Source organism: Podarcis gaigeae, assembly GCF_964106915.1.
Source record: "Podarcis gaigeae genome assembly, chromosome: 3".
Classification (NCBI taxonomy): domain Eukaryota; kingdom Metazoa; phylum Chordata; class Lepidosauria; order Squamata; family Lacertidae; genus Podarcis; species Podarcis gaigeae.
The window spans coordinates 43,193,618-43,220,563 of NC_139680.1; the positions used below are offsets into that span (position 1 = coordinate 43,193,618).

At 40.1% G+C, this 26,946-nt stretch overlaps 1 protein-coding gene across 3 annotated transcripts in view; it reads right to left on the reverse strand.

Moving 5' to 3' along the window:
- MDN1 (midasin AAA ATPase 1) overlaps positions 1-25,746 on the reverse strand; it is a 95,899-nt gene extending 70,153 nt beyond the window's left edge. The window contains exons 1-27 of one of the 3 annotated variants that reach the window (XR_014561896.1): positions 25,479-25,714; positions 21,749-21,975; positions 20,530-20,754; positions 19,789-19,896; positions 19,483-19,675; positions 17,884-18,099; positions 17,199-17,330; positions 16,426-16,529; positions 15,627-15,741; positions 14,616-14,806; positions 14,251-14,332; positions 13,690-13,785; positions 12,475-12,587; positions 12,043-12,191; positions 11,889-11,949; positions 11,120-11,325; positions 9,745-9,848; positions 8,934-9,078; positions 7,728-7,824; positions 6,231-6,344; positions 4,400-4,547; positions 4,139-4,249; positions 3,039-3,190; positions 1,649-1,827; positions 1,302-1,510; positions 605-751; positions 105-246 (exon numbers count right to left, since the gene is read on the reverse strand). Coding sequence is in view for 2 of the 3 variants with exons in the window: in XM_083729643.1 (XP_083585769.1) it covers positions 105-246; positions 605-751; positions 1,302-1,510; positions 1,649-1,827; positions 3,039-3,190; positions 4,139-4,249; positions 4,400-4,547; positions 6,231-6,344; positions 7,728-7,824; positions 8,934-9,078; positions 9,745-9,848; positions 11,120-11,325; positions 11,889-11,949; positions 12,043-12,191; positions 12,475-12,587; positions 13,690-13,785; positions 14,251-14,332; positions 14,616-14,806; positions 15,627-15,741; positions 16,426-16,529; positions 17,199-17,330; positions 17,884-18,099; positions 19,483-19,675; positions 19,789-19,896; positions 20,530-20,754; positions 21,749-21,975; positions 25,479-25,577 (3,865 nt within the window). In the remaining variant the exon portion in view is untranslated. Of the gene's footprint in view, positions 1-104; positions 247-604; positions 752-1,301; positions 1,511-1,648; positions 1,828-3,038; positions 3,191-4,138; positions 4,250-4,399; positions 4,548-6,230; positions 6,345-7,727; positions 7,825-8,933; positions 9,079-9,744; positions 9,849-11,119; positions 11,326-11,888; positions 11,950-12,042; positions 12,192-12,474; positions 12,588-13,689; positions 13,786-14,250; positions 14,333-14,615; positions 14,807-15,626; positions 15,742-16,425; positions 16,530-17,198; positions 17,331-17,883; positions 18,100-19,482; positions 19,676-19,788; positions 19,897-20,529; positions 20,755-21,748; positions 21,976-25,478 lie in introns of all 3 variants that reach the window. The other 2 variants (XM_083729644.1, XM_083729643.1) reach the window with 2 other exon arrangements.
- Positions 25,747-26,946: the final 1,200 nt, after the last annotated feature.

The following is a 26,946-nucleotide window of genomic DNA, read 5'->3' on the forward strand; positions in this document are numbered from 1 at the left end:
ACAGTTTATCAAGATGTTCACCGCTTTTGAAAAATGGTTGAAATGTGGCTACTGAACTGGACACAATGGCTGTGTAAGTTGAAAAGAAACGAGTGGAGACTCACCGTCATTTGCTAAATGCTGAAGCCAGTCATACTCCTTCTCCATCTGCTCTGCTAATCGGTACCTTTCAGCCCAGCGAAAGAGATCCCGGAGGGTAATGAAACCATGCTTGCCTGCAAACACTGAGGAACCTCTGCGATAAGACTAGATTTAAAAGGACATAAAAGTAAGCATTCATGATCCAACACAATTTTCTGTACCCACAACTGCATTTTCCACTACTCTTGCAATGCCTACCCTCCTTACCACCAAACCTCCTAGTTGTCTTCTTAGCATTTATTTGTCCAAATTTCACCAATATTTCAGTAATGACCATCAGTCCCCTGAGCCAAACAAATTCTGGTAGGTTGCTACGTAACTCAACAATAACCCCCCCCCCAAAAAAAAACCCCCAGAGCCAATAAATGTGTGCGCCTTGAGTATAAGACACCAAACTACAACTTGGGCTCAAGTGACTTCTCTATTCTTTTCTCATTAAGAGAAAAAAGATTACTGTCCATACCTGCAACTCCAGCATGACTTTGACAAGTTTACTGCAGTACGAAGGTGGAAGGTGGCATCTTTTGTGCAGGATGGTTTCTAGCTCTGTACTTGGTAGCTCATCAAAATGCAGCTCCACAAATCTGTTCCTGAAAGCTCTGGACAATACCTTAAGACACACACACACAAACCACCTGTCAAGAGTTAATCTACTGAGAAATTCACACACACTGAAAACTTAAAACGAGTTTCCCACCCTCAGTCAGCTAGTATTTCATGGCCACTGAACATGTTCATACTCAAAGGGTTTGCCCTCTTAATTCCCCCCCCCCCCCGAAGATTTCTGTGCACGTCTGCAAACGGTGGGGTTCTCCCAACTCTGTTGACACCTCTCGCTTGTGTTTGGATGGTACCATTTTGGATTGGCAACTTGTAGACTGATTTCACTATTGGTTCTGGATATGCTACAAAGACTAGAGCGTTTGACTAGGAGTGGCGAAGACTCAGGTTCAACTCACCACTTAGTTATAAAGCTCACTTGGTGATCCTAGGCCAGTCTTTCACTCAAACTATTACTCAGCCTAACCTACTGCACAGGACTAAGGTGAAGGAGAGAAATCACATATGCCACCATAAGGTCCTTGAAGAAATAGTGGAGTGTACGTGTGAATAGCATATCAAAAGAAAGCCAGCTTCATCTGAGGAAACTATGTATGTACCTTCCTGCCTCCATAGAGCCCTGGAGGATTCTGTGTAGCAAAGAGCATGAATCTTGGGTGAGCTTTGACTGTTTCTTGGGTTTCTGTTATGAACAGCTCTCTGTTGTCATCCAATAATCTGTTCAGGGCCTCCAAAACATCAGTGGGTGCCAGGTTGAGTTCATCCAGGATTATCCAGTAGCCCTTTCGCATAGCATCAATGAGGACACCTATGTAGCATTTACAGAAAAAAAGAAATAAATGAGTTGCCCACTTGAGGCAAGCCAGGCAAGCATCTGTTTGAGCAAGTAGGAGAGCTGGCTGGCAAGGAAACACCGAGTGATTTGAGGTAATAATCAGAATCCTACCTTCCTTAAATATCAGCTTCCCAGATGGATCTGAAGTATAACAGCCAATGTATTCTTGAATGTCAGTATGTTCATGATTGTTAATCCTAACACAATGGTTCCCAGTTGCAGCAGCCACCCAGCGTATTAAACTGGTTTTACCAATGGATGTGTCTCCTTGAATCAACACTGGATAGGTTCTTAAAGAATTAGAAAACAGCCAAGTTATATGTTGTGTTCTATGGTGTTGAATTATTATTATTACTACTACTTCTACTGTTGTTGTTGTTGTTGTTGTAAGAAGCTACAGTAGTACCTACGTTTAAGAACAACCCTGTTTACGAACTATTTGGTTTACGAACTCTGCAAAACTGGAAGGCCTCATTAGGGAAAGCGCGCCTTGGTTTAAGAATGGTTTCGGTTTAAGAATGGACTTCCGGAACGGATTAAGTTCGTAAACTGAGGTACCACTGTACCTGATTGGCTTCAAGGTCTTTTTACAACATATATTGATTAAGAGCACTTCCAGAAATGAGACTTGGGCTTCCTGTTGTGTTGTAAGATAAAAAAAGAAAAGTTCGCTGAAGTTCAGAATAAACAAGTCAAAGCTAGGGAAAACCGACAACAGTATTTGTGCTTCTTAATTGTCGTGTTATACGCCTCCTCCAGCAAATGTCTGAAACTCAAACTACATGTTTATTGTAGTCGTTCGCGCCCATGGAGCAGAGACACTTTTGTGTATTGTGCATACTTGTTAAGAGTCTTAAACACTTCAAAATTCTGTTTTCTTAAAAACAAAACAAACAACTGCTTACATTCCTTACATTGCTAATATATACTTGGAAATGTAGGCTGTCATCTTGTTTGCTGCCTGTTAGCAAGAATGCAAAAACAAGGTGGAACGTAAGCAGCCCCAACTCAGTGAATTTCAAGTCATGATTTCTAGGCCCATATACGTCAAAATTTGGCCACATAAACAATTCACATCATGGGATCTCCAAAAGCGGGATTCCATAATTTCAAAAAGACTGAAGAACACGTATGGCATAGTTTATTCCAGAGTCATAACAATGCTTCAGAAATTATTCCAATTACAAGCAATCAAGAACAGAAACAGTTTTAAGACACCCCCCCAATGTTATTACTGATGTAGAAAATATTTTCGTGCTTTTCTACAACAGTTTGAGACATTTGTCAATTGCTTATATATTTGCAATACTGTTTTCAGTTAATATTTGGCTTTTTGCAGTACCTGTAAAATAAGAACATTACTAAATGAAAAAATGCACTGTAGCACAATTCAAGGAAGTATGCTCTCATGAACAAATAGCAAGTGATTATTTTATTCTCACCAATCAAAATTAAACTATTTCCAAAGGAAAGAAAAAGGTACAGCTGAAGTCCAACATACCCAGCAGATACAACTCTGACGATGTCTCTGAGGTTAAGTTTAACTGAAGCTGTGAGCACATAAGTCTCATCCACAGTTGGTTCCATGTCACCAATCGAAATCCAGTATCCCTCTACCTTAATCATTCTCCCTCCTTTAGGCTCTGGTAACGACTAGAACGACATTACAGAAACAAAACCAGCTTGTTATGAACTGCTATCTCCGCATAATAATTCTGTTTTTTGTTTAGCTAAGCAACACATTCTTAGAACACCAGAATACATGTGGTATTTCCTTCATATGTGAGATACAGAAGATTATCATGCTCTGGTTATGGTATAATACACCAAGCAAGCACAGAGTCTACACCTGGGAGGAGGAATATATTAAAACAATGCGTTAGACTCCCTCTGAGAACAGAAGGACTCCTTCCATTCATGGAAGGTTTCTGATCCAGCAGGCAGCATCTCACTGGCAGAAGTGGATGAAAGGTTTTTTTATTATTATTTCCCCTCCATCTTGCACCCCCCCAAATCACCTGTCACACTATTATAGAAATGGCCCCAACAAACTGAACAATATTTCCAAATGCAGAAGGAAGGGGAACTGGAAAAAGTCACCTTCTCACCTTTCCATCAGCAGAAATGAACTCTAGATCTAAGCCAATGTATTTACATGGATTCAGCATTCCTGTACAGTAAGTGGAATTTCATTATAGGATGCTCCTATGGGGATTGGGTGGGGTGGGGTGGGGAGGGAGCATTTTGTCAATTTCCACTTTCTCCTGCAGACCCGTCGAGATGGTTCGGGGGCTTTCGAAAACAGTGTGAAAGGTACTGCTAGGGTGCGCGCAGATGAGATCAGTAACAATTGTCTTTCACCTTCCTCCAAGTGGGAGGCTTTGATCGATGTCAGTCAGCAAACATTCCAGGTGAAAATGGGAAACCCTTGATTTAATCCAGGGTGGATAAAATTAAACTCAGAATTCAAATTGAGTTTTGTTCTGTTTTATGTATTTTATGTCATACCCCAAACAAATTCTGAGGAGGAGGGGAGAACTCAATCTGAGAACAATTCCATTCAGACACACACACACACACAAATAGTAAGAAATTACTTGCCTGCTTGAGGATGCTTTTCACGTTTCCAGACAGAATATGCTGACATATTAGCCTTTGAACAACAGGGTAAGAACTTCTGTCAAGCTGGGTGAGAAAACCCAAGCAAAAGCCCTATTGAGAAGAAAACAGATTTGGGGTTTTTTAAAGTAGCTAGTTTCAAATAGATTTTAATTGCTAACGCCAGAGAATTTCTCTCTCTCTTTGTCTAAAGACAAAAGGGAAGAGAGAAGGAAGTTTGGAACAGAGAACAAAGATAGTCACCTCATAAAGAGAGCGCTGTATGCTGCAGCATGGGTTGGATGATGCAAATCTCAAAGCTCTGCAGAGAGTACGAAGGCTGTAATGAGGTCTGTGGCCTGTCCCATCTACCAGTTTTGTTTCACACTCCTTTCTCACAGACAAATAAAAGCTGCAGAAGCGAAGGGTTATATATATGAAGCATATTTTTCATGTATTACACTCATTTTTCTACCATATTAACAGGAGTTACGTAATTTATCTAGGGGCTTGATACCTCAATGTGCTGCGGAGTTCCTTTTCCTGAATAAATATTGTCTCCTTCAGGATTGAATAAGGGTGCAAAAGAGATTTCACTCCATATTGTTGCTAACCAACCCAGGTAAGGCTCAGTCTATATATCACATATCAGTCTTCCAGAACATCTGGTGAAAGACTACAACTCCCATGAATCCCAATCAGCTTGGCCAACAGATATGATGGGAGGTGCAGTGTAAAAACAACCTGGAATGCACTAGGTTAGAGGAAACTGCCATAAAAAATAAGCTCAATTCTAAATGTCTGTGCTAAGCCAAAATGCTCTCTTGCCTAGAAGTGGAGCACAGCTACGAAAGAGCAAGGGACCATCTGTATGGGTGTAATGCTTGGATTCTCCTCCTTTAGGCTTCATGTTGTATATATGCGTAAATAAACCATATATCATAAAAACACCACAGGCTCCACTGTGCCCCATTTTTCCAAAAGGAAACACAGATCCTGCATTTATCATGTATGGGACCCCTGGAATCTCACACCACTCAAAGAAATTGGACTCGTGTGTTGCAGTATATATAGAGTGAGGCCCTCTATGAGATAGTCCCTAAATATTCAGATGTATCTATTTAACAAAACTCATAAAGAAAACTGTAAGCATTTTATAAAATATAACATTAAAATTACTGATAATTTTATTTAGGTAGTTAAGATATCCAAAATATTGAAAACAGTGGTTAAAGATAAATGCTTTCCCCTTCATATTAATCTCACCCAAGCCATAGAAAAATAAAGTGGTGCAATACATTATCCAATAATAAATAGTTTTCAGAAAAAAATTAAAGTCTTCAAACATGAAAATTCCTCAGAAATTTCAGGAGTTAAGAGTTACAATGAACTTTTGAACCACTGTCAGAGAGAAGAGGGCATCCATGTTACACTAATGTAGAATAAAATTGAAATACTCAAGGCTTCTGATTAAAATTTATTCAAATATTGGGGCTTAGAAAAGCAGGGGAAAACTCATATATCTTGACTGACAGTGATATTGGCTAAGACAATGACACTGAGGGAGTGCAGCTCACACTCATTTAGTAAAAACATGGAAAGCAAGTGGGATGCACATCTGGAATCTGGTGCATAATTTAAATAAATTATTTGACGTTCTGAATTGCAATGAGCTCAAAGAAATGGTAACTCATAGAGGAAGTTCAAAAGGCAGAAAAGCACAATCTCAACTCTTAATTCCCATCACCGTCAGCCTGTGTATCCAAAGGTCAGGGATGATAGGAGATGTAGTGCAGCAACTTCTGAGGACCACAGGTTAACTACCCCAGTTTCAGAAATACCACACTACAAGTCAGTGCTTTTCCCTCCCTTATAAAATGTTTAGGAGTACTCTCATTTTCCTACTCATATTGAAATATTGCACCTTAATGAGGCCAAACCTAGATTCACAAAATGTTTAGGGGTATGCGTACCCCTGCATCCCCCCCCCCCAGAAAAAAGCACTGCTACAAGTTAAATACAACAAAACTTTCCCAAAGACTCTCTTATCAAATCTTACAATTTATACAGTACTTCCCGTTCATCAAAAACTTACTTTACGATTCCTTGCACTACGCTCTTGCTCACATTCAGCCCTTTGAGATAATCCATGATAAGAATCTGCAAGTCTCCTTCATTTTGTAACTCTTCTACATAAAGTTCAGTGAACCTACAAGACGACATTACATTGTAAAAAACCTGTCTGCTTATAGATACCAAAGTCTGATATTTGATCACAGACCCTAGCCTGTCGACATCACAACCAATTACAAATGTACTGAATTAAAGACTAGTAATAGAGTACCAATAGAGTACAACTGGACCTAATGGTCAGGGGTCCTTTTACATTTAATAGAGTACCATTCGGTGAAAGCTTGCAGATTACTTAGAAATCACATAATTCAGCATGCAGAAAGTCCCAGGTTCAACCCCCAAGAGCTGTAATTAAAAAGGAGTCAGGTAGCAAGCCTAGGAAAACATCTGCCTTTGGTCTTGGAGCACTGCCCCTGCCATCCCCAAACCTTTCTAGAAGGTTGGGGAAACCCCAGAACAGATTAGGGGGCACACAGAGGAAGGGGGGGGGGAGATGTCCTGCCATGCAAGCAAAAGTCATTCTTCTCACACAAAGGACCACTTAGCGCCACACTGAATACAACCCCAAAAGTTAAAACATACCATTAAAAATAACATGCAAAAATGTTTAAATTGCACTTCTATTGGCTTATCTGAGCATTAGTTGTTTCTGGAAAAACATAGACCTTTTATCATAGGTAAATTTTGGAATCCTTTCATCTGCTATACACTCAAACCTAGGATACTGGGTTTACTATGATATTGCTGCTGAATTATTTTGAGCTCTGCAGGGGCAGTGAAAACACCATACATTTGTCACTGATGTCACAATGTCCGTAAGTCAAAACCTGTTGAGCAATTCAGTGGGGAAATGAAAGTGCAATTGTGGAATTTAGTGCTTAATGAACACTTGACAAGCTACCATCAGCTCTTGCTTGCCTAGCTAATTTGGACTGCATGGGCTATGAAAGATCAAAGTGAGCATAAAATCCACTCATATACCCAACCAGCCTTTTATCCAGCTGTTTTTGTAGCTAACATGTAATGCTGACAATCAGAAGATGGCCAACAGAGCAATGTAGATCATTTTCCTTTTATCTTTCCCATGAGACCACTATATAATTCTAGTATCCAACTCTGAACCTGATGACATAAAGGACACTTGAAGACAACTGCAACTCTCAAAGAGAGTGTGCAATGTCTATTATTCCTGAGATTGGCAGCAAAAGGTATTTTGCAACATAGCAGCTCACCCGCATGCTTCAGCTATAGCAGGGATGAGGATGGGGAGTTAAGAGTCTTAATACAAACTGGCTGGCCACAGGTCCCTCATATCCCTAAGCTATTGCATGCCAATCAGAGATGTATGCAACACAGACCAAAAGAAGTACAACATTCTAGGCTACTGCAAACACCTCAAGAGCTACAAGTTGTTCTCAGCTTTAAAATGGTTTTGTAAAAATGTACGTTCTGTATCTACCTGTTCCGTATTCCTGGAGGGAGGTTTCTTTTGCCAACATCAGTAGCTGGGTTCATGCAGGCAAACAAACGAAAATTTGAATGACGTACCAGGGGCTCTACAAGGAAAAAAATGCACAACCAACAAATTACAGCGCTGTTTGGCCCCATAAAAACAAATGAAGCATACAAACAAGAAAGCATGAAACAGCCATTTGAGGAAAATTAAAAACAGAAGTTCAAGAAGCAAACAGACAAACTCATACACAGCCAATTGGTTGTCCTAGCTGGTGAAAACCTACTCTCAAACTTCAGAGAAAGCTATCCTTAAAAGCAAAGATGAAAACTGCATCTTCTATCTTAGCAAACAAAAGGGTCTTTTTTCATAGTCCTCTGGAACTTGCTGTTCTTCAAGCTAAGGGACAGCATGGACAAGGAATTGCAATTTTCTTCTTCAGGAGAAAACTCCCACATCTCTTAAGTTATCAGGAATCAAAAGAGTGAAAAGATAGTATTACAGTGGTACCTCGGGTTAAGTACTTAATTCGTTCCAGAGGTCTGTACTTAACCTGAAACTGTTCTTAACCTGAAGCACCACTTAAGCTAATGGGGCCTCCTGCCGCTGCCGTGCCACCGGATTACGATTTCTGTTCTCACCCTGAAGCAAAGTTCTTAACATGAGGTACTATTTCTGGGTTAGTGGAGTCTGTAACCTGAAGCGTATGTAACCTGAAGCGTATGTAACCCGAGGTACCACTGTATTCAGATGTGAGTTTTTCAGCTATCAGTTTACAGGGCTTCCTAAAGTGGTCAACATTGACCCACGGGGTTTATGTGACTGTGCAGAGGGTGACATGGGTGTGAAAAAGTTTACAAGATATAGTGCAGAGAAATTAATTAGGCTATATGAGAATCAGAAATAAAGGGCTTGGATATTTAGAGATCAGCATCTCCTTTATGAATAATATAATCTTTTTTTTTTTGCAATTCCTCGTAATGGTGATTATATTGTGGATTATATACTCAAATTTATTGAGTTTATTTCATTTACATTACTAATAATTTGCTTCTCGGTCTGTCACATCTTTATATGCTCATCTATGGGTCAATGAACTTAGATGACTTGAAACCATTAATTTCAAACTCTCATTTTAAAAAAAAAAGGAACTGAAAAAATACACCACTGCAGAACAGGAAAACTTACTGCAACAAAAAACAAAAACAATACCTGTGTCTCCTCTATCCAGCAGTATCAGTGAACCAGATAATCCTTCAAGTAAACCACTCAGACACTCTAAAGTTTCTGCTGCTGCCAAATTGATCTCATCTAGTAGAATCCATTCTCCTTTTTTCACTGCTTGTGCCAAGGTGCCCTTAAAAAAAAGACAAAAAGACTCAAAATTACCATTTCATAGGCATCTGGTGCTGCCCTCTATTTGGATTATGTTTTGAAAACTGCATTTATAATTAGAGGAATTAGATAATTCCACAGTGGTATAAGCAGAATTCCATCTTTTACATTGTTTTTAAGCAAGTTGGTGGGGTGGTAACTCCTCATTTAATTAACTGTTTGCCCTATAACAGTTAAATATCTGCAAACCCCTGTAAGGTGTTTCTAGTTGTACCTATTTTTTTTACCTGGCACCAAACCCTTTGCAGCATTAACTTTTTTCCTCAATGGGGACTCATTCTTCCTGGCTTGCAGATGAAATCTATTTCACCTTCATTTTCAGCCAAGACTAAGGGGAGTAAAGGTGCTCATCACACAAGGACATTAAGTGAAACCTGGCTAGCCTGAAATCAAATGACCGCCTCCACATGCAAAAAAAGAAAGAAAAAGAAACTGTGTGTATGTATGATCCACATCACACATTTGAATGCACACTGCTTCTTCCAAAAAATCCTGGGAACTGCAATTTACCCTCACAGATCTATAATTCCCAGCTCCTTTAACAAACTGCAGCTGGAACTTTATTTTAATAAAGTAACTTTAATATGTATCTTATGGACAAATATGCTCTTATGCACAAAAGGACTACCTCTACAAATGCAAAAACTAGCGCATTTTCTGTCATCTTCATCTGTTGTTTGGCATGATCTAAGCGGATACCAAGTTCTTCCCACTTTTCCTTCAATGGTGAGCCTAACCAAAAAAAAAAAAAAGGCAAGCTATAGTAAACGTAGGATAAGATAAAAACATTCAAGTTCATGAAACCACGTAATAGAATTTGTCATAGTGCAAAACAACTCTGAATATAACATAAGCCGCTCTGAAGAGAATAGTCCAGTTATTCCAACAATCACCTTCAGACCAGTGATTTTATGCAATTTAAATCCTACTAGCAGAACAGGGACATTAAAATGAACGAACTGAATGAGTTGGAATTCATTGGACTGAGTAATGTTTGAGGTCAAGTAATGCTCCAGTCATTTGTAATGCATATGCAATCACCTCCTCTGTTTAAACAAAGGAATGCTTACAAATCTGTTATTTCTATTGAATAAAGGATTCAGCCTTAGAAGGCGTTACTTAAACTGTATCTCTTTCCACTTCAGAGCAGTATTTTGTTTTTATCTTTATTTATTTATTAAATTTCTGTACTGCCTGTCAACTGAGGACCACAGGATAGTTTACAATATGAAAACACAAAAATACAAAACATAGTAACAAACAAAACAATAACCTTCCCCCCTTTCACCTTCCCCTTTAAAATGCAGTCAAGCTTATATTATTATTATTATTATTATTATTATTAGGCTGGGATAAAGTTTGTACAACTTTAACAAGACCTTCACCTCTTCAGTCAAAGATGATGTGTGAGAATGTTAAATTCTTTCTGTCCTTTTATCTGACTGTTCATTAAATAGTTCAGGAAGGCTTAACTGTGACTCCCAAGCCTCCCACCCAAGTCACTGATCAGATCCATACCCACTAAGCTTCAGGAATGATATTGGATCATGTATCAGAAAATGCTATTTTCTACTGCAAAAAAATTGCTTTTTTCCCTCCACTGCTGATCTCTCCATATTTGAATTCTAGGGAAAAATCACACCTAGTACAGTGGTACCTCTGGTTATGAACTTAATTTGTTCCAGAGATCCGTTCTTAACCTGAAACCGTTCTTAACCTGAGGTACCACTTTAGCTGATGGGGCTCCCGCCGCCACACGATTTCTGTTCTCATCCTGAGGTAAAGTTCTCAACCCGAGGTACTACTTGTGGGTTAGCGGAGTCTGTAACCTGAAGTGTTTGTAACCCGAGGTACACTGTATCTCCCTTGCCAAATGCACACTGAAGCACAGTCCACCCAACTTTAAGAATGCAAGTTCCGCTTAAATCTCTCGTTTTATTTATTTGATTTCTACCCTGCCCGTCCTCAAAGAGAAACCCATTTTAAGAACTTGGAAGTCTTACCATTTTCTTTAGCTTCCTTATTAATGGCAGATTTGTGTACATGCTGCATCAGCTTGAGAAGATCATGCCAGCGTTTCTGTCTGTAACATGTCTGGATGTGCCCCAAGAAAGTCTGGTTTTGTTTCCTGGAAAACGTCTGTGCAAAAAGCTCCTCAAAAGACTCTCGCAAGGGCAACCAAATCAGTTTGTTATCCACCGGCTTATAGCTGTAAATTGGGCAAACAGTAATGTGTTAACTGAAAACTCCGGCAGCGACATGTGGCAAAATCAGGCTCAGTACGATCGGACAAGATGAAAATCAAACCAGCCTCAGCGGATCTGATAACAGATAAAAGGTGAATCTGGTGGCCCCTGCACACCATTACTAAACAGATGACTTGAACATGTTGAAAATTAGAGACCGGCTGAAACATATAAGAGAACTTACCCTTTTTTTTCCAGGTACACAAAATGTCAAAAATTTCATCCCACAGCTACATAGCACCGCTCATTCCAACATCTCTCCCTGCCCCAAGACTGAACATTCCCTTTTCCTTGTTCTACTTCCTTGTACTTGTCATTACCCCATCCATGGAATCCCACACCCCATTTCATGTTGCTCTATGTACTTTTCTTTTTGCCATATGGTTCTCTATTTTTGAATGCAGTAACTCTTATGAATGGGGTCCATGCACACTTCTACTAAATACAAGATCTGAAGTCATGAGTGAAAAAAATGATTTGTTGATGCAGTTGCCAACAGCAATTTGCAGAATTATTAGACACTCACCCCCCTAGGAGATCTGCAGTATCACTCTGCTGATTCATGTTGATAACCCTCAAACGGTGCCCTTGAAGAAATAAAACACAGAAAAGACACTGAAGCACTTCTCAAACCTTTTCTAGAATCCTGGTCAAAGTCCCCACATTATACTACATTTTACCTGTAATGTGGGCCAGGTATTGAACAGTAGATGTTTTGCCTGTCCCTGTTTCACCCACCAACAACACAGGCTCTCCTTTGTCGACACACACAGCCAGCTGCTCAATTAATACGGATGATGGACGTGTGGGAGCAAAGGTCTGCTTTTTTCTGCCAATACATGAAAGGGTAAAATCTTCTGTTAGCAATACTCTAATGCTATGTGCTAAGCATCTCCAAGTGCATTTGATTCACTAATTCTACAAATATAATCTCTCTCTATTACCAGGTTTCAAAAAAACACCTCAATGAGACATTAAAAATGCTGGCACGGAATTTTAAAGTTACAAGCACATTTAAAAAGTGCACTATTGTACATCAACTTGTAAGCCATCTGGTTGAAGGGTGGCTTAGTAATTTTAAAATATAAACAAACAAACAAACAAATCAATACCTTTGCACAAGAAGCGCATGAATTTGCTTCCGTAAGAGCTGGACTCTTCCCACAGAGACCTCTTGCTCCCTTATTGCAATTTCTGGTTTGTAAAGTTGACAGTAGTATTCAGTCTAGAGTAAATAAATAAAGAGCATACATACTGAACTCAGCTTACTAAAAAGAAACACATGATGTAGTCCTTTGCCATATGCAGTTGTGCAATACAGTGGTACCTCGGATTAAGTACTTAATTCGTTCCGGAGGTCTGTTCTTAACCTGAAACTGTTCTTATCCTGAAGCACCACTTTAGCTAATGGGGCCTCCTGCTGCTGCCACGCCGCCTGAGTACGATTTCTGTTCTCATCCTGAAACAAAGTTCTTAACCCGAGGTACTATTTCTGGGTTAGCGGAGTCTGTAACCTGAAGTGTATGTAACCTGAGGTACCACTGTACAACTGAAAGTTAAGACACAAGTCCAGTTTGCACATCACAGTAAGGCATAGTAAATAGTTTATTGTGAATGTGCCTTTCTGGGTTGTATGTCCCCCCCCCCCTCATGATAGCAGGGAGCAGACAGACCACTGTCCCTGCTTAGCATTATGTCCAAACCAGAGGCCATGATTTGCTTTGCTTCAAACCATGATCAGCAAATCAAGAACAACCTTAGCTACAGTAATTTGCCGGGAACAAAACAAACTATGGTCCTTCATTTGAATGTAACACTTGCTTCCTCCAAGTGTGAGTGGACAGGATTCAAATGACCAAGATCACCATGGTTACAGTGAACTATAAACTATGGTGATGTGAGAACAAGGCCTTTGGGCTGTATTCAGTTGTTACATGAACAGAAGTCAGCTCATGCAACCAAACTTTCTCTTTCACTCCTCCTGCTGCTGCTGCTGCTCCCCCCTGCAGCCACTTTTCCCCTCCAAAGGGTTGGGTGCCTCCTAGTGAAGCCTATGGTTGCAGCAGGAGGGAAGCTGCTGCTTCAAATCAGGCAATGGAATCTTGCACCAGTGGCGATGTGCAGGTGCATGATCCCTACATCCAATTTCAGCCATGTTACACGTGGCTCTCTTCTTTCAGAAGAAAAACAAGAGTGGACATTATCCAGTTAGTTCATTTAATTATTTCTTGGCAGTGAAGGAGACATGAAACTATTTTTTTCCTCCTTGACAAAAGGGGTATTTATTACACAATGCAGTATGTGTGCGAACTCTTCCTTATGTCTACCTTATGCTTGGAAATGTTCAGTTGGCTTCCAATGATCTCTGCCATCTTCAGTCTACTTCCTTGCTTGGACAGCATAGCTGTGAAACAATCCAACGCCTGTCAAAGTAGAGTGGCAGGAGGGAGAGACAGAGAGACAGACAGAGAGAGAGAATTCAAGCTAATTTAATATTTAATCAGAGGTTCTACTTTTCTTCCATACTTGAGTTCACTGTAGTCAAAATATACAACTGAGCTTCATGCAATGTATCGCTAGTATGTCTCCACGAGGAAAACAAGAGGACGAGCCAATTCAGACATTTCAGCTCTCTTCATAATGGAATTCCTGGTGTAACACCTGTGGGACCTGGCATGTCCCCAACGACAGCTGCCTCTTCCTAGTGTGATTTATGCAACCATTCCTGTGAATCCCCCATTGTGAAGCAGCAGGTCTAGTTAGATTGACCCTCAAGGAAAATTTCCAACACCAGAACCAGCCCCCTGTTCATATTCCAAACCTGGTTTTCACATTTTAAGGAATAGGTCAACATCACTCTAAAAAACAAGGAACAGTTTGACACGTACCTCATGAAAAATATTCAGTGCAGTAGAGGAAGAAGAACTATCAAAGTTGTAAGCGATCCTGTTGCACCAATTCAGCAAGTCCCTAACACAAGAAAATAAGTGATGTGAAGCAGCTCAACAGTAGTCCTTCATTTAACTTTCCTCAGCTGCACACTGCTAAAAGCGCTAGTCTCGCTTCATTAATTGCATGGCATTTTTTTTTAAGCGCCAACTCACCACATTTTCATTCAATTAATGCCTTCTCACTTGGAATTTCAATTAAGAACAGAGCAAATGGCCTCCAACACACTAGAGAGCAGTAGTCCAAAGATAATTTGCCTCCCCCAAACTCAAATATCCATCAGCTTAATTGCATATTAAAATACCTCAGAGATAACTCTCTGCCTTCTAAGCTCAGGCTTTTTTTGTTTTCGGTTAAGTGTGATGCGTCTTCCATTATGTTCTCATCGTCCGCGATATGGCTTTGCAATAGATGTTTATCACCAGTAAGCTCAACATAAATCTCTAACAAGCGATCAATTACGACAGTAAGTTTAGGATACCTCCTCTGAAGAATCTGAAAAACAAAATAACATTAGCTAAAGTAAATATTTTACAGTATTCCAAGGATTATATAACTCATTGAGTTTTGTCTAGACAGACAATGGTCTTAAAATCCAGAGATTTGATACATTTACAATCTGCACAATTGTCTGGACTGGTCCCATGGGGTAGTGCTGACCATCAAATTTTACTTTGAAATTCTCTTAAAGGAAAATTTCTTTGCATGACAATTACACTGTAAAATACAGTAATGCTCTTAAATTATCTTAGGCTTTATTTGCTAGATAGAAATGTCAGTCAGTAAGATGAACCCGGTGGACTGGGCAAATGACCCATCTAGTCCAGGTTTTTTGTTCTCACTGTGGCCAACAAGATGCATATGGGAAACCTGCAGGCTATACTACGCTGAGGAAATGGCAATAACAATTTAAGATGATTTCATATGAAGTTATAGCTGGACAGTTGGGTTAAGTCAATCCAGCAACGTCAATCTGTTTCTCTTGCAGAAGCACAAAGCAGCAAGCATTCCGTTATGGAATGGATACAAACTTCTTTCACATCAAGGATTGTGTTTGGACATCATGCTAAACTATGGTTTGGTGAGATGTAAATGAGACAAACTCCCTCCCAGTTTTTGGCTCGGACAACACAAGAAACTATGGTTAACCAAACACAGATGCTTCTAAACGTCTCCTCACAGCCATGTGGGGAAAAGGGAATGGACACAGTTTCAACCTCTTCTACAAAAATTAGGACTACTTTCACTTGTTTTTAAAATAAAACTCTTTGACATCAGTTCACAAAGTAAGAGTTCTCTTTCTGATACCATTTACCTCTCTGAGTTCAACTTTAGGCATATTATTCAGCTTAATTTTTGTCCAGTATTTATCTAGAAGAGCAGCATGGCTGTTTTGCTGTTTGTACCAACCACCACCATAACTGAAGAGTCTAGATTAAAAATCAAAGAACAAGTTAATTGAAGCATTAGAAGTATTATAGTGCAGAACAGAGTAAGTTCAAGGGTTCTGTAAGGCTCCTTCACTGCAGATCTACAACCAGATAAGGGAGTCAAAGTCCCAATATCATCAATACAAGAAACATGAATTCACCATCTACAATTGTCCAATTGTCATTCTTCCACTTTACAGTCTTTAAATAATGAAATGCTAAGTAATTGCTTATAGGGCAGCTGTATCCCGCAGGCTAAGCAAAGCACTTCATACATATATAATGTCAATAAGCGTAAAGACAGGACAATATTATCTGCATATTACAGATTAAGGCCAAGTGATGATGGCTTCCCTATGGCTGCTTGGTAATTCCTCTTATCAAGCTTAGTTTTCACTTATATTCCAGGGGAAAGAGTTGTATTATGTTTCAAAATAATCTCACACTCCTAGCTATCATTTTCCAGGAGATAAGTTTCTATTTCTTAGTATGGAAAATTGCAAAAGAAATAGCAAAGGAGTGCCCACATACTTATAATTCAAAAATCATGTCACCTTTATATATGCACACAATTTAAAAACTGGATTCCCCCCCATTCCTATATTTATGACTATTGTCTAGTCACTGCCAAAAGGATTCATGTGCTAAGAGTTTTCCTTGTGTTAACAAAGCTACACAGTCTACCTTCTCGTTGCAAAAAGATGGAACCCAGGAGCTACTTTTATACAGTCACTTCGCCCAGGAATCAACAGTTCTCCGTTTTCCAGAAGAGGAATCAATACAGAAATCTAAGGAATAGAAAAAAACACCACAGAATACAATTTCAATGACCAGGATGTAGAGCACCACAAGAAGAATCCTACTCATAGAACAGGACTTTCTCACCTTAACTCATTGAAGCCTTCCCAAAATTGCTTTGGGGCAGGGCATACATAGAATGTGGTGCTATAGCAGTAGAAAAAAAATAAAAAATCTAAGGAAGCTTCATTGTAATGCCATGTTCTCATGCATGAGGCTATCTTGATGCCCCGCCTTATATCAATGACAACAACCAAAAAGACTTAACAGCAGACAGTGCATGAAACAATGTGTTTTACCTCTACCAAATATGTTACAAGAAATGTTAGAAATCTCATTTCCAATAAACAGCCTTTTACATATACATTCCAGTTCTAGATTGTGGGAGGTGAGTGTATAAGAGAACCAGTGAATAGCAGATACAGACAGGGTCCATTCAGTAGTTTGTAACAAGTGTCCCCAAAATCACTGCCCACGAAGAAGAAAATATACTGGGAATTGAGAACCATGATAACTTTTTGGGGAGAACTTTTGCTTTCTTTTATCCAGTGCCCTTAAGTTTCCTTTGCTTTGGTTACAAAATACATGACTTCCAAAAAAGATACCTGTGCCTCACCCAAGGTATTTATGGACTACCTCTAGAAAGCACAGCTACATACCACATCCAGAGGAGCATAATCAATATCCTCCAAGAGTATCCAGTGCCCTTTGCTGACTGCTTGGGTCAGGGTCCCAGGTTGCCACACAAACTCCCCTGGTACATCTGTACAACGATACATGCCCAGTAAGGTCTACAAAGAAGAAAAAGCAAGCAAGATTTTAAAATAATGTCCATATAACTTTACAAAGTGTCTTCAAATATTTACCGAACAATAAGGTTTCTGAGGTTTGTATCTATTTCTATTTGCTTTCTTCCATACTAGGTATGCTACCAAATATAAATATTGCCAGATATAGCTTCAGCAGCTACGATAAGCTCAGTGGGAACAAGCACTGCCAAATCATTCTTGCTGTGCCCTCTCATAGTATGAGCAGGAGCAAAAATCATGAGTTCGGATTACTGTGGTGTTCGAGCCACTGAGATATCCCTCACCAAACAACCCATGACCTAAAGCAAAGCCCCGATAGTGGCTTGCTTTAGGCATCCCAGTAATCTATAGTCTTGCTCATGTTTTACTAGGGGAGGAATGCAGCAGGAGGGATTTCTGAAGTGTGCACACTGCTAATTCCATAGTAAGACATGGTTTTTGGCTTATCGTTACACCTGAACGCAGCCAGTTTCTGCAAGGCAATTAACTTTGTAATAACAACTGCAAGTGAAAACTAAAATGCATTTTCCATTACCTTACTATCAGTCTGATCTCCTAGCTGGACTTTCAGAATGTGAGGTGGCTTTATCCTTCCCGTAACGGCTGCCAAGTATTCAACAAGATACGTTTTGCCACAACCTACTGGTCCTTCAAGTAACACTGCATTTTGTGAAGCTACAGCCATAGCAAGATTTTGAAGATTTGTGCAGGAAGATTTCACCAACACAAATTGGTTCAGGATGGTCTCCTGCTGAGACAAGAGAAGACAATGCTTTCAACTGATAATACTGGGTGCAAGTATTATGGAGAAACAGGAAATACAAGTTACAAATTTGCTAAGCTACCATTTTTACGCATCCCAGAGCCACACATATCCATGTCCCCATTCCACACCCATTTTTTAAAGGGGGATTTGAACCCTTGCACTTTCTTCCTCCCACCAAACTCAAGTGTTCCACTTACCCTGCTCCAAGGTGCCATTTACTGAAATAGTACCTTCAGGAACAAATAGCAGCTTCAGGGGGATGAGATAAATACGGACCAATGACCCCTCTGAAGCTGCTGTTTTAACCAGAAGAGGGACAATGACCATGTTTAATGACTAGTCAATTCTTTTTATTATTGTTATTTCAAAGATTCAGCTTACTTTAGCATATGCTCAAAATTCTGATTCATCTCAAATACATATATGTGTGGTGCAATTGCCTGGCCCAATCCAGGCAATTGCACCACACACACTAAGGAATCTTCAGTAAACAAGCTATTTTGTGAAACTCATAGTTGGTCATTTTTCCTATAGTATCATTAAGACTAATAGCGACGCTTTTTAATCTTTCTACTTTGTAGAGAACCAATCTTGTATGACTTTAGCTGTTCCTATTAAGTCTCTAGAGCATAATTTTATTCAACTTATGTTCAGAATTTCACTTATGTTTGAAGTTGTGTTCTTCATATGGTTCTATGTATGAAATTGCCCTATGTTAAATCATCAGAATACATGGAGTGCCAGCTGCATACCTGGAGTGACAGAAAGTAAGGTATTTTGCTCCAAGTATTAAACACTATTGTCAGATCACAGTGATATCTCTGCCTAAGGATCTAGCAGAGATTCTCACCGGTCAGAAAGGTACAAGGTGATTTTTACCAACACTCAGAATCCTTCTGAAGCAGACTGTTTGGTAACAAAGAGAGCCGCATAGAAAAAACTGTCTTATCCCCTTCCCCTGGCATACTTCATACAGATAAATAAGGCCATGATTTCTATGTTACTTAACATCCAAGCCTGTGGATATCAAAAAGGGAGAGAAAAAAACACACACAGTGGCATGGATCAGGAATGGGACTGGAGATTTCAAAGGCGCTTGCTCTTAAAGTGTATTCCATCTATAAAGGGAAGGATACTATTTTGCAGAAACTTTTACACAAAACATGTTTGTTTTTGCCTTAAAACCGAAGGACAGGATTTTAATCAATGCTTAAATGCATCAAAGTAGCACTATGAAGAAATTTTGAAGGAAACAAAGGCCCATGATTCCTCTCTTTTCAGAGGGAAATCTCCTAGAGCTGGGGTAGGCAAAAGGTAGATCAGGATCAGCGCCAAATAATTTAACTTACGTATCAGTCCTTTACTTACATTTTCTCCTGGTCCAAACTGTTGTCTAGGGAGCAGAACACCACATACTGCTACAACCTTTGCAGAGAGGTCAGCAGAAACAAGTTCTCCCTGAGTGTACCGCAACTCCTCTTCTTTGTTCCAAAAGGTTGCGTCTGGATTGGCCAGGACAAGGGCACACTCAACATTCTGCATCCGTGATTCCTCCAGTAGCCTATCAGTCAAAAATGTGCATCTTTCAATGTTTTGAACAAATGGGAGACAAATCTACCATGTAAAATATTAACTGAAAACACACACACAAAGACATCTTGGGGGGAAACTTACTTAAGTCTGAAATGTATTAACTCTTCTGGATTAAATATCTTCTTCAGGAAGGATAACCGATGCTCATCATTCATGCACGTAACCAGTGCGAGACAACTGGCAGTATACCTAAGAAGCAAAGGTAGTTCAAGTACTGTTACATCTTAAGTCTATAGAACTAGGTTCCTTTCAGAGAAAAACAACAAAAGGCTATCCTGTCCCTTCAAATGGTCTCTGTTTGACCAATGGTCTTCAATAAATGATTTGGCCACTGATGCACAGGTCTATGTGCCAACTTAAAGTGGGCCACAGCAATGGCACTACCACCATTTTCATTCTGCCTTATGGTTATTGCATTTGTAAGAGAAGAGTGATGGAACAGGACAAAGAACAAAGAACTTGGATGTAGGTCTCACAATTTAGTGTGGGGTTAATGTCAGCCCCTGGGCCTGAAAATTAAGGAGGAGTAGTAGGTTCTAAGAAAATACACCCAATATGACCAAATCAATCTTTCTTCATATTTGACTCCGGCAATTTTAGCCTCAAACTCTTGCCAGAAACTGCTCTTCTTGTCAATAAGAGGTCTAATGTAGTCCAGTAACCATACTGTAGATTTCAAATCCAACTCAAATGTGGCCAAGTCATTCTCTGCCCTTATTGCTGTACCTTACTTTCCCCATGAGGTATTAGCAAGACAGAAATAAAATAGTCCCCACTACACACTGAAAGTGACATATAAAATTAAACGAAAACTAAACTTACCATCGAACTAAAGTATCATGACTCCTCAGTAAAGGGACACACACACTCCAGTCCCATAACTCTCTGAATACAGCCTGCTCTTTTTGGAGGAATTTGTAGGCTGCCTCCATGAGATCCCTTAACTTCATTCGTCGTCGCCCATATCGAACCATATTTGTATCTGAGCTCTCCAGAAACAGTCTTTGGAACACTGGTGAAGTATCCTTAAAGTATCTCAAAGCAAATCTACATGAAATGAAGATATTGAAAGCAAATGTAAATGTAGCTAGAACAGCGAGGTTTCAGCTCATCTGATGAAGCAGATGCTTACCTATTAAAGTCCTGACACAAATAAGACTGCTATGCTTTTCTGAACTTGGAAAGAAATTGCCCTCCCCTCCAAAAAAAAAAAAAGTCCTAATAAAAGTTATGGTCTTCTTTTCAGCAAATTGTGTTTTAATGAAAATAAAAATAATGGGGAAATTGAAATTCATCACCACTTTTTTCACTTCCTTAGTTTATCAGAGATTAAGGTCAGCCTGCCAGCTCTGTGAGTGGTGGGGTAGGGACAGCTGGTTGGAAGTAGTATTCTGGACTTGACACTCAAACAATAGCCTGAAGACACTTGATGTAGACCCAGCTCTGATCTCACTAGTAGCAAGATAGGAACAGTATGCATGTTACTCAAAACTCCTTGGATAAAAGTGTTACTTCTAATGTAATATGGGGATCTGTCAAGAGCAACTTTCACTTAAACCTCTCTCACTGAAGCAAATAATGCACACACACACCCCTTTATGTTAAAGAAGATGCAGGCCTAAGTGCCATTCAATCTTTGTATTCCTCTAAACTGAAGCTTGGGTTACATCACCCTTATTGTCCAATCCTATGCATTTTATTCAAAAGTATGGCTCGCTTCCAAGTAAATGTGCACCTAACAGCAGCTTTAGTTGCAATTCAGTAATTGCTGAATTGAGCATGTAATAGAATACAAGGCCTTGGTTTAAAACAATTAGCCAAGCAGATACCCTTGACATGTGATACAAAAGGTATGCACAATTGCAAATTCCTGCAGCACACCTCAAAAAGGGATATGGATCATGGAAACCGGGCTCACTACTCATGGCTGTATGAATGTAAATCCAACCTGAACTGGCTACCATGTGCACCAACCCTCAGCTTGTCCACCAAGCAATTCCCCATGAAAGCAAAACTTAATCCCAGACATCTACTGACTTACGGCATCACATCTGGATGATCACCAATAAGTTTGCTCATTGCCACACAGAGTCTCTCATGAAGATCATGGTTGATCTGGCCACTGGATTTAATTATTTCTGCATTTCTTTCCATCAAATCAAGCAAGATTGGACGAAACTGACGGCCAATGAGGAGCGTGCATTCTTTATCCAACAGTAACTGTGCTAAGGCACTGAGGATGCACTGACGGTCCTGCTGACTCCAGATCTGAAAACAAAGAGATGCTCAGTAAAGAGTGATCTCCCCCCCCCCATACTACTGCAGTACAAGTCAAGTTGTGTATAGAAGAGACTTTAGAGCAACATTCTTCAAACTTGGATTCCCAGATATTGTTGGACTACAACTCCCACCATTCCTGATTATTGCCTAAGCTGGCTGTGGATGATGGGTGTTGAAGTCCAACAGTATCTGGGAATCCAAGGTTGAAGAAAACTGCCTTAGAAGTACAACAAAAAGGGATGAAAAAGATTTTTCAAACCTCCATAGAAATAGGATAAAGCTAGGAGGAAGAGCTGAAGAAGAATGTGGAAAGCAAGAATGGGAGGGAAAGGTACTTTACACTTAGTGTAAAATAAACATTTCTCCTGTTCCCCCTTTATTCATTCTACTATGAGAGACTTGGAACTGCCATACAAGCCTTACTAAAAGGAGAGACTGGCAGCCATATTTGATGAGTTGCTTCTTATAAGCTCTTAAAAACTTAAGGTTACTTTTCTTGCAGACCTTTAAATTGATGGTTACTGCCAGGCATGCTATCACGCAAAAATAAACAAAAATGTGCACAAAGTTAATTTACAGCTCATTTAAGGAAAGCAAACTGCCAATTCCATCCTTCCTTGTTCCTTGTTTAAAGTGTTTTTCTAACCCACCCTGAATTACCATGACAAGACAGGCTACATTTCTAAATGAATTAAAAAAGAAAGAAAACACAATGTGACTTTACTATAGGGTGGTATCAGACTGTGTCATACACATGAACAATTACAAACACCATTTGCCTTGGAATTGGGGAGGGGGCAGTGAACTAGAGTATCGCATGTCTCTAACAACCTTCTGACTCCAATAAACCAAGTATAAGGAATACAACCCTCTCCTCATTTTTTTAACTCAAGATTACAAATATAGGAATTTGACTTATAAATATAGTGGGCCTCTCTGGGATCTTAAAAATTCAACACAGAGACCCTTAGAACATGGATGGGGATCCAGGTGGACTCCAATTCCCATCATCCCTGAGCACTGGCCATGCTGGCGGAAGCTAATGGGACTCAACATCTGGAGGGTTATGGGTTTCCCATCCCAGTCAAAGTATTGTACAAAATGAGTGCCTAAAGATCGATGACAGCTTAATCTAAAGAGTCCCAAGGACAGTAGTTAGGGAAGAAATTTATAGCCCTACCAAGAGTAACATAACAGAATTAGGAAAGATGGAGATAACTTTTGCTTTCATTCCTTGAAAATCTTTGAATCTTTTGACAAAAAACCCAAAAAAACAAATTCCAACCTTGTAAAAGCATTTCTAATGAACTACTTTTCAATGGGCACATGAATCAGTTCTCTTTAAACACTATGGTACAAATCTGGTGGAAGGTTTTGTACCCAATGAGAGATATTTTCCTGAAACAACACTGCAAACTACATTTGGATCACAGTGATGGGAATGTAGCTACTCAGAAAAAGTGCTACATAAAACAAGGGGGCCCTTGTAAACAAGAACAGCACTCTGTGGTCCAAAGAGAGCAGATAACCTTTGCCCAAATGTTTGCTCAAGCTCTATAGTAAAACAATGAGAGATGGATTAAGCAAGCTGTAAAAATAATTCGTTGTTGCTGTAACCAATTTGCTACAAAGCTTGAAATCTTGCCCCATCTGAATGTATGATTAGCGGGGGAAGAACAGTATTTTAGCGGTTGGGAATATTTCTAATTAAACTAATTTTTGCTGCAAGCACAACCTCTGTTTTGTTACTGCTGTTAGCATATTACTATTTTGTCAGTTAAAAATTACCTAAACTTAGATTTCCACCTAAATTCTAGAACAGTGGTTCTCTCAAGGGTGTGGTGACTCACGCTGGTGTGGCAGGAAGATTAAAGGATTATCAAAGAAACATTTAAAGATTTCAGTATTGTACAGCAAAGCATTGAAAAAAAATTATTTGCAGAATGTGCATATAGTTTCAAATTGAGAATAGAACTGACTATTTTTCTTGCAAACAAGATATTAGTTAAATTAGCTCCCCCTTATATTAATAGTGCGTTTAATTTTTATATTAATAGTGCGTTTAATTTAATTTTAAAGCAAGCCAAATTAAGCAACAGCAAATTTACTAAAGAGTTAATGCTAGTATGAAGAGAAACAAAAATGCTGTACTAAAATTGAATTATGACCCCTAATCTTTACAGAGCTTTGTAATCCACAGGCCTTCTAACATTAGTCTCTCTTTTAATACACAAAAAGCACTTTGTTGAGGATGGAGTAAATAGTGAAAATCACCAGCAGTCTCAGGCTCCATAACCATACAATACATGCATTCATTTTGATATGCAAATATTGTATACCATATATGTGATCTGAGCACATGGGGACCTACACAAGACTTTCATATTTCGCCACATACCAATGTGCTTTCTGCTTACAACATTTGCAACAGACTGAATCAGTCCTAAATCTTTTTGTTTGTGCAGACTACCAAAATAATTTATTTCTCCATGATTAGTTTATTGAAAGGGACTAGAAGTACATACATAAACAAACACACATCAGGGCTGTAGTCAAAGGGGTGTGCGTGTGTGTGTGTCAGTATCTCTTCCCTTTGATCATACAGTCATAATACTTCTTAGATTTTCTCAAATGATCTATTACTCTTTTGAGGTTTAATGAAAGCCAGATACACAGAAAATTTTACTATTTGGAGAAACTAACTCTTCTCCAGCCTCTTTCAAACTACTTGTCATGACCTTTATGAACAAATGTATTGAGGGTGTGTGTGTCGAACTGGGTCTTTGCCCTGGTGACAGAAAGCCTAGTTTCGGACCTGCACACAAACTCCTTTAAGTGGTATAAGAATTTATTTACAGGAGGGGCTAACAGTATTTTTCAACTACCCAGACTCAATGGTGGAGGCGTGTGTGTATAGTATTGCAAATTTGTAAGCAGAGAAGTATCAACTTTACAGCAACGAAATGAGAAATCTTCCATATACATTTGAACAAGGCAGCATTTCCTTGCAGTTGGGAAAAAAACCAAACACTTTAAGTAAACAGATAGGATTGTGCCAAAGTATATTCTTAAAAACAAAAATAAAAAACAACAGGAAATACAAACAGACGAAGCTCCTCGGCGATCCAGAGGTTCTCTTTACAAATTTAAACCATCTCCACTCTGCTTGGGGCTTTCAAAGCGCTGGGAGGCTCATGGAGGGGACTCTCGCCTCCTTTCCTCCCCACCTCCCGCCACCATGAGAAAACAAAGAAGGCAAGACCCAGCTCTGCTCCCTCTCCTTCTCCAGCCAGACCACCCCCTCCGCCCACAAGGCACTTTGAAGAAACGGCGCGGGGGGGGGGGGTCGAGCCAGCGAAGATGGACGGCCAGCCCCAGGCAAAGGCTGCCTGGCTGCCCCCTCCCCCAGCTCGATGTCCATCACCGCCCTCCCCCCACGACTGCGGAGGGCGAAGAGGGCGCCGCCGCCGCCGCTATTGTTGCTCTCCCACCTGTTTGGCGAGGAACCTGCTGAGCTCGCCGCTGCTCCTCTCGTTCCTCTGCGCGACCATCTGCAGCGGAGCCGCCAGGCTGAGACGCAGGTGCTCCATTGCCTCGGCCTTCCCGGAGCAGCTCCCCTTCGCCCCGGGACCGAAGTAACGGGCGGTGGGCGTGCGCGCGCGAAGGCAACCAGCTAGCGCCCTCCGCCACCCGCTGCTGCTGCGCGACACGTGGGGAAGGAGAGCGACTTTCGTTTTCCCCGTGTATACGCCGCGTCATCTCCCAGCGACAAACCAAGGCGGAGGAGGGATGGTCTCGGCCTTTGCTTTTTTCACCCGCCTCTTGCAGAGACACACACGCACAAAAACTACTCATCCCAGCATGCACGGCGACTTTCCTTCGTAGCAACTCTCTGCATAGTTTCGAGCGTTGCGCGCGGGGATAAATAGGATTTCCCTCCTCTCCTTCGCTGTAGGCTGAAGTTGCGCGGGGTTTTTGCGCCAAGTCCCTCAAAAGCCGGGTTTGTGTTAGATAAAAACAGAAACGCCGTGGCTGCAGGGCGTTTGGGCTTTAAAGCACAGGGAACATCCCATTGGGACTTACTTCCGAACAAACAAACAAACAAAACAAAAAATACAAATAAAATAAATCCTTCCAGCAGCACCTTAAAAAGTAAAAGTAAAGGGACCCCTGACCATTAGGTCCAGTCGTGACCGTAGCACCTTAGAGACCAACTAAGACGAAACCTCATACCAATAACTAACTTAGTCTCTAAGGTGCTACTGGAAGGAATTGTTTTATTTTATTTATTTTATTTTGTTTCGACTAGGCAGACCAACACAGCTACCTGTAACTAAAACAAACAAAAGTGTGCTGATAAACAACAACAGCAACAAAACCTTTCCTCAGTTGATAGAGCTACATCAGTTTCTGTTAGAGCAAGGAGAGAAATAGGTTTTCAAGGGTGGCGGGAATAGTTTGAAAACAGCATGAAAATACTCAGGGTTGTGGCCCTCTAGCACTATACTGTACTGAACAGCAGGGCCTGTGTTTGGGGGACAAAACATCAACAGCCCAGCTAGTCTTAAGGGAAATTAAGCTTACAAGTCCATTGATTTCTAGGCAACAATCCCTGACATACCTAAACCTGCACAGGACTGGACCGCACAGCTGCCATCTTAAACACACTTACCAGGCATAAAGCTGATTGGAGTTTATTCAGACTAAGTCCCACATAAATATACAAAGGGTTAGATTGCACAGAGCACCTTAAATGGAAGTGGCCAAAAGCACTTTGTTGCATGCGAACAAGTTTGTGTGCCAAAAGACAAAGTTGCTGTTATCAAAAGTATTGCTGTTGTAATGAATCTTAAAAACTATATGGGATAGCTGGAACAAAGCCAACAAATGACAGAGTTAACTTTTTAGGTCAAAGGAGATCTGAAAATTTACAATCAATCTTTTTAACCCCTAGTTGGT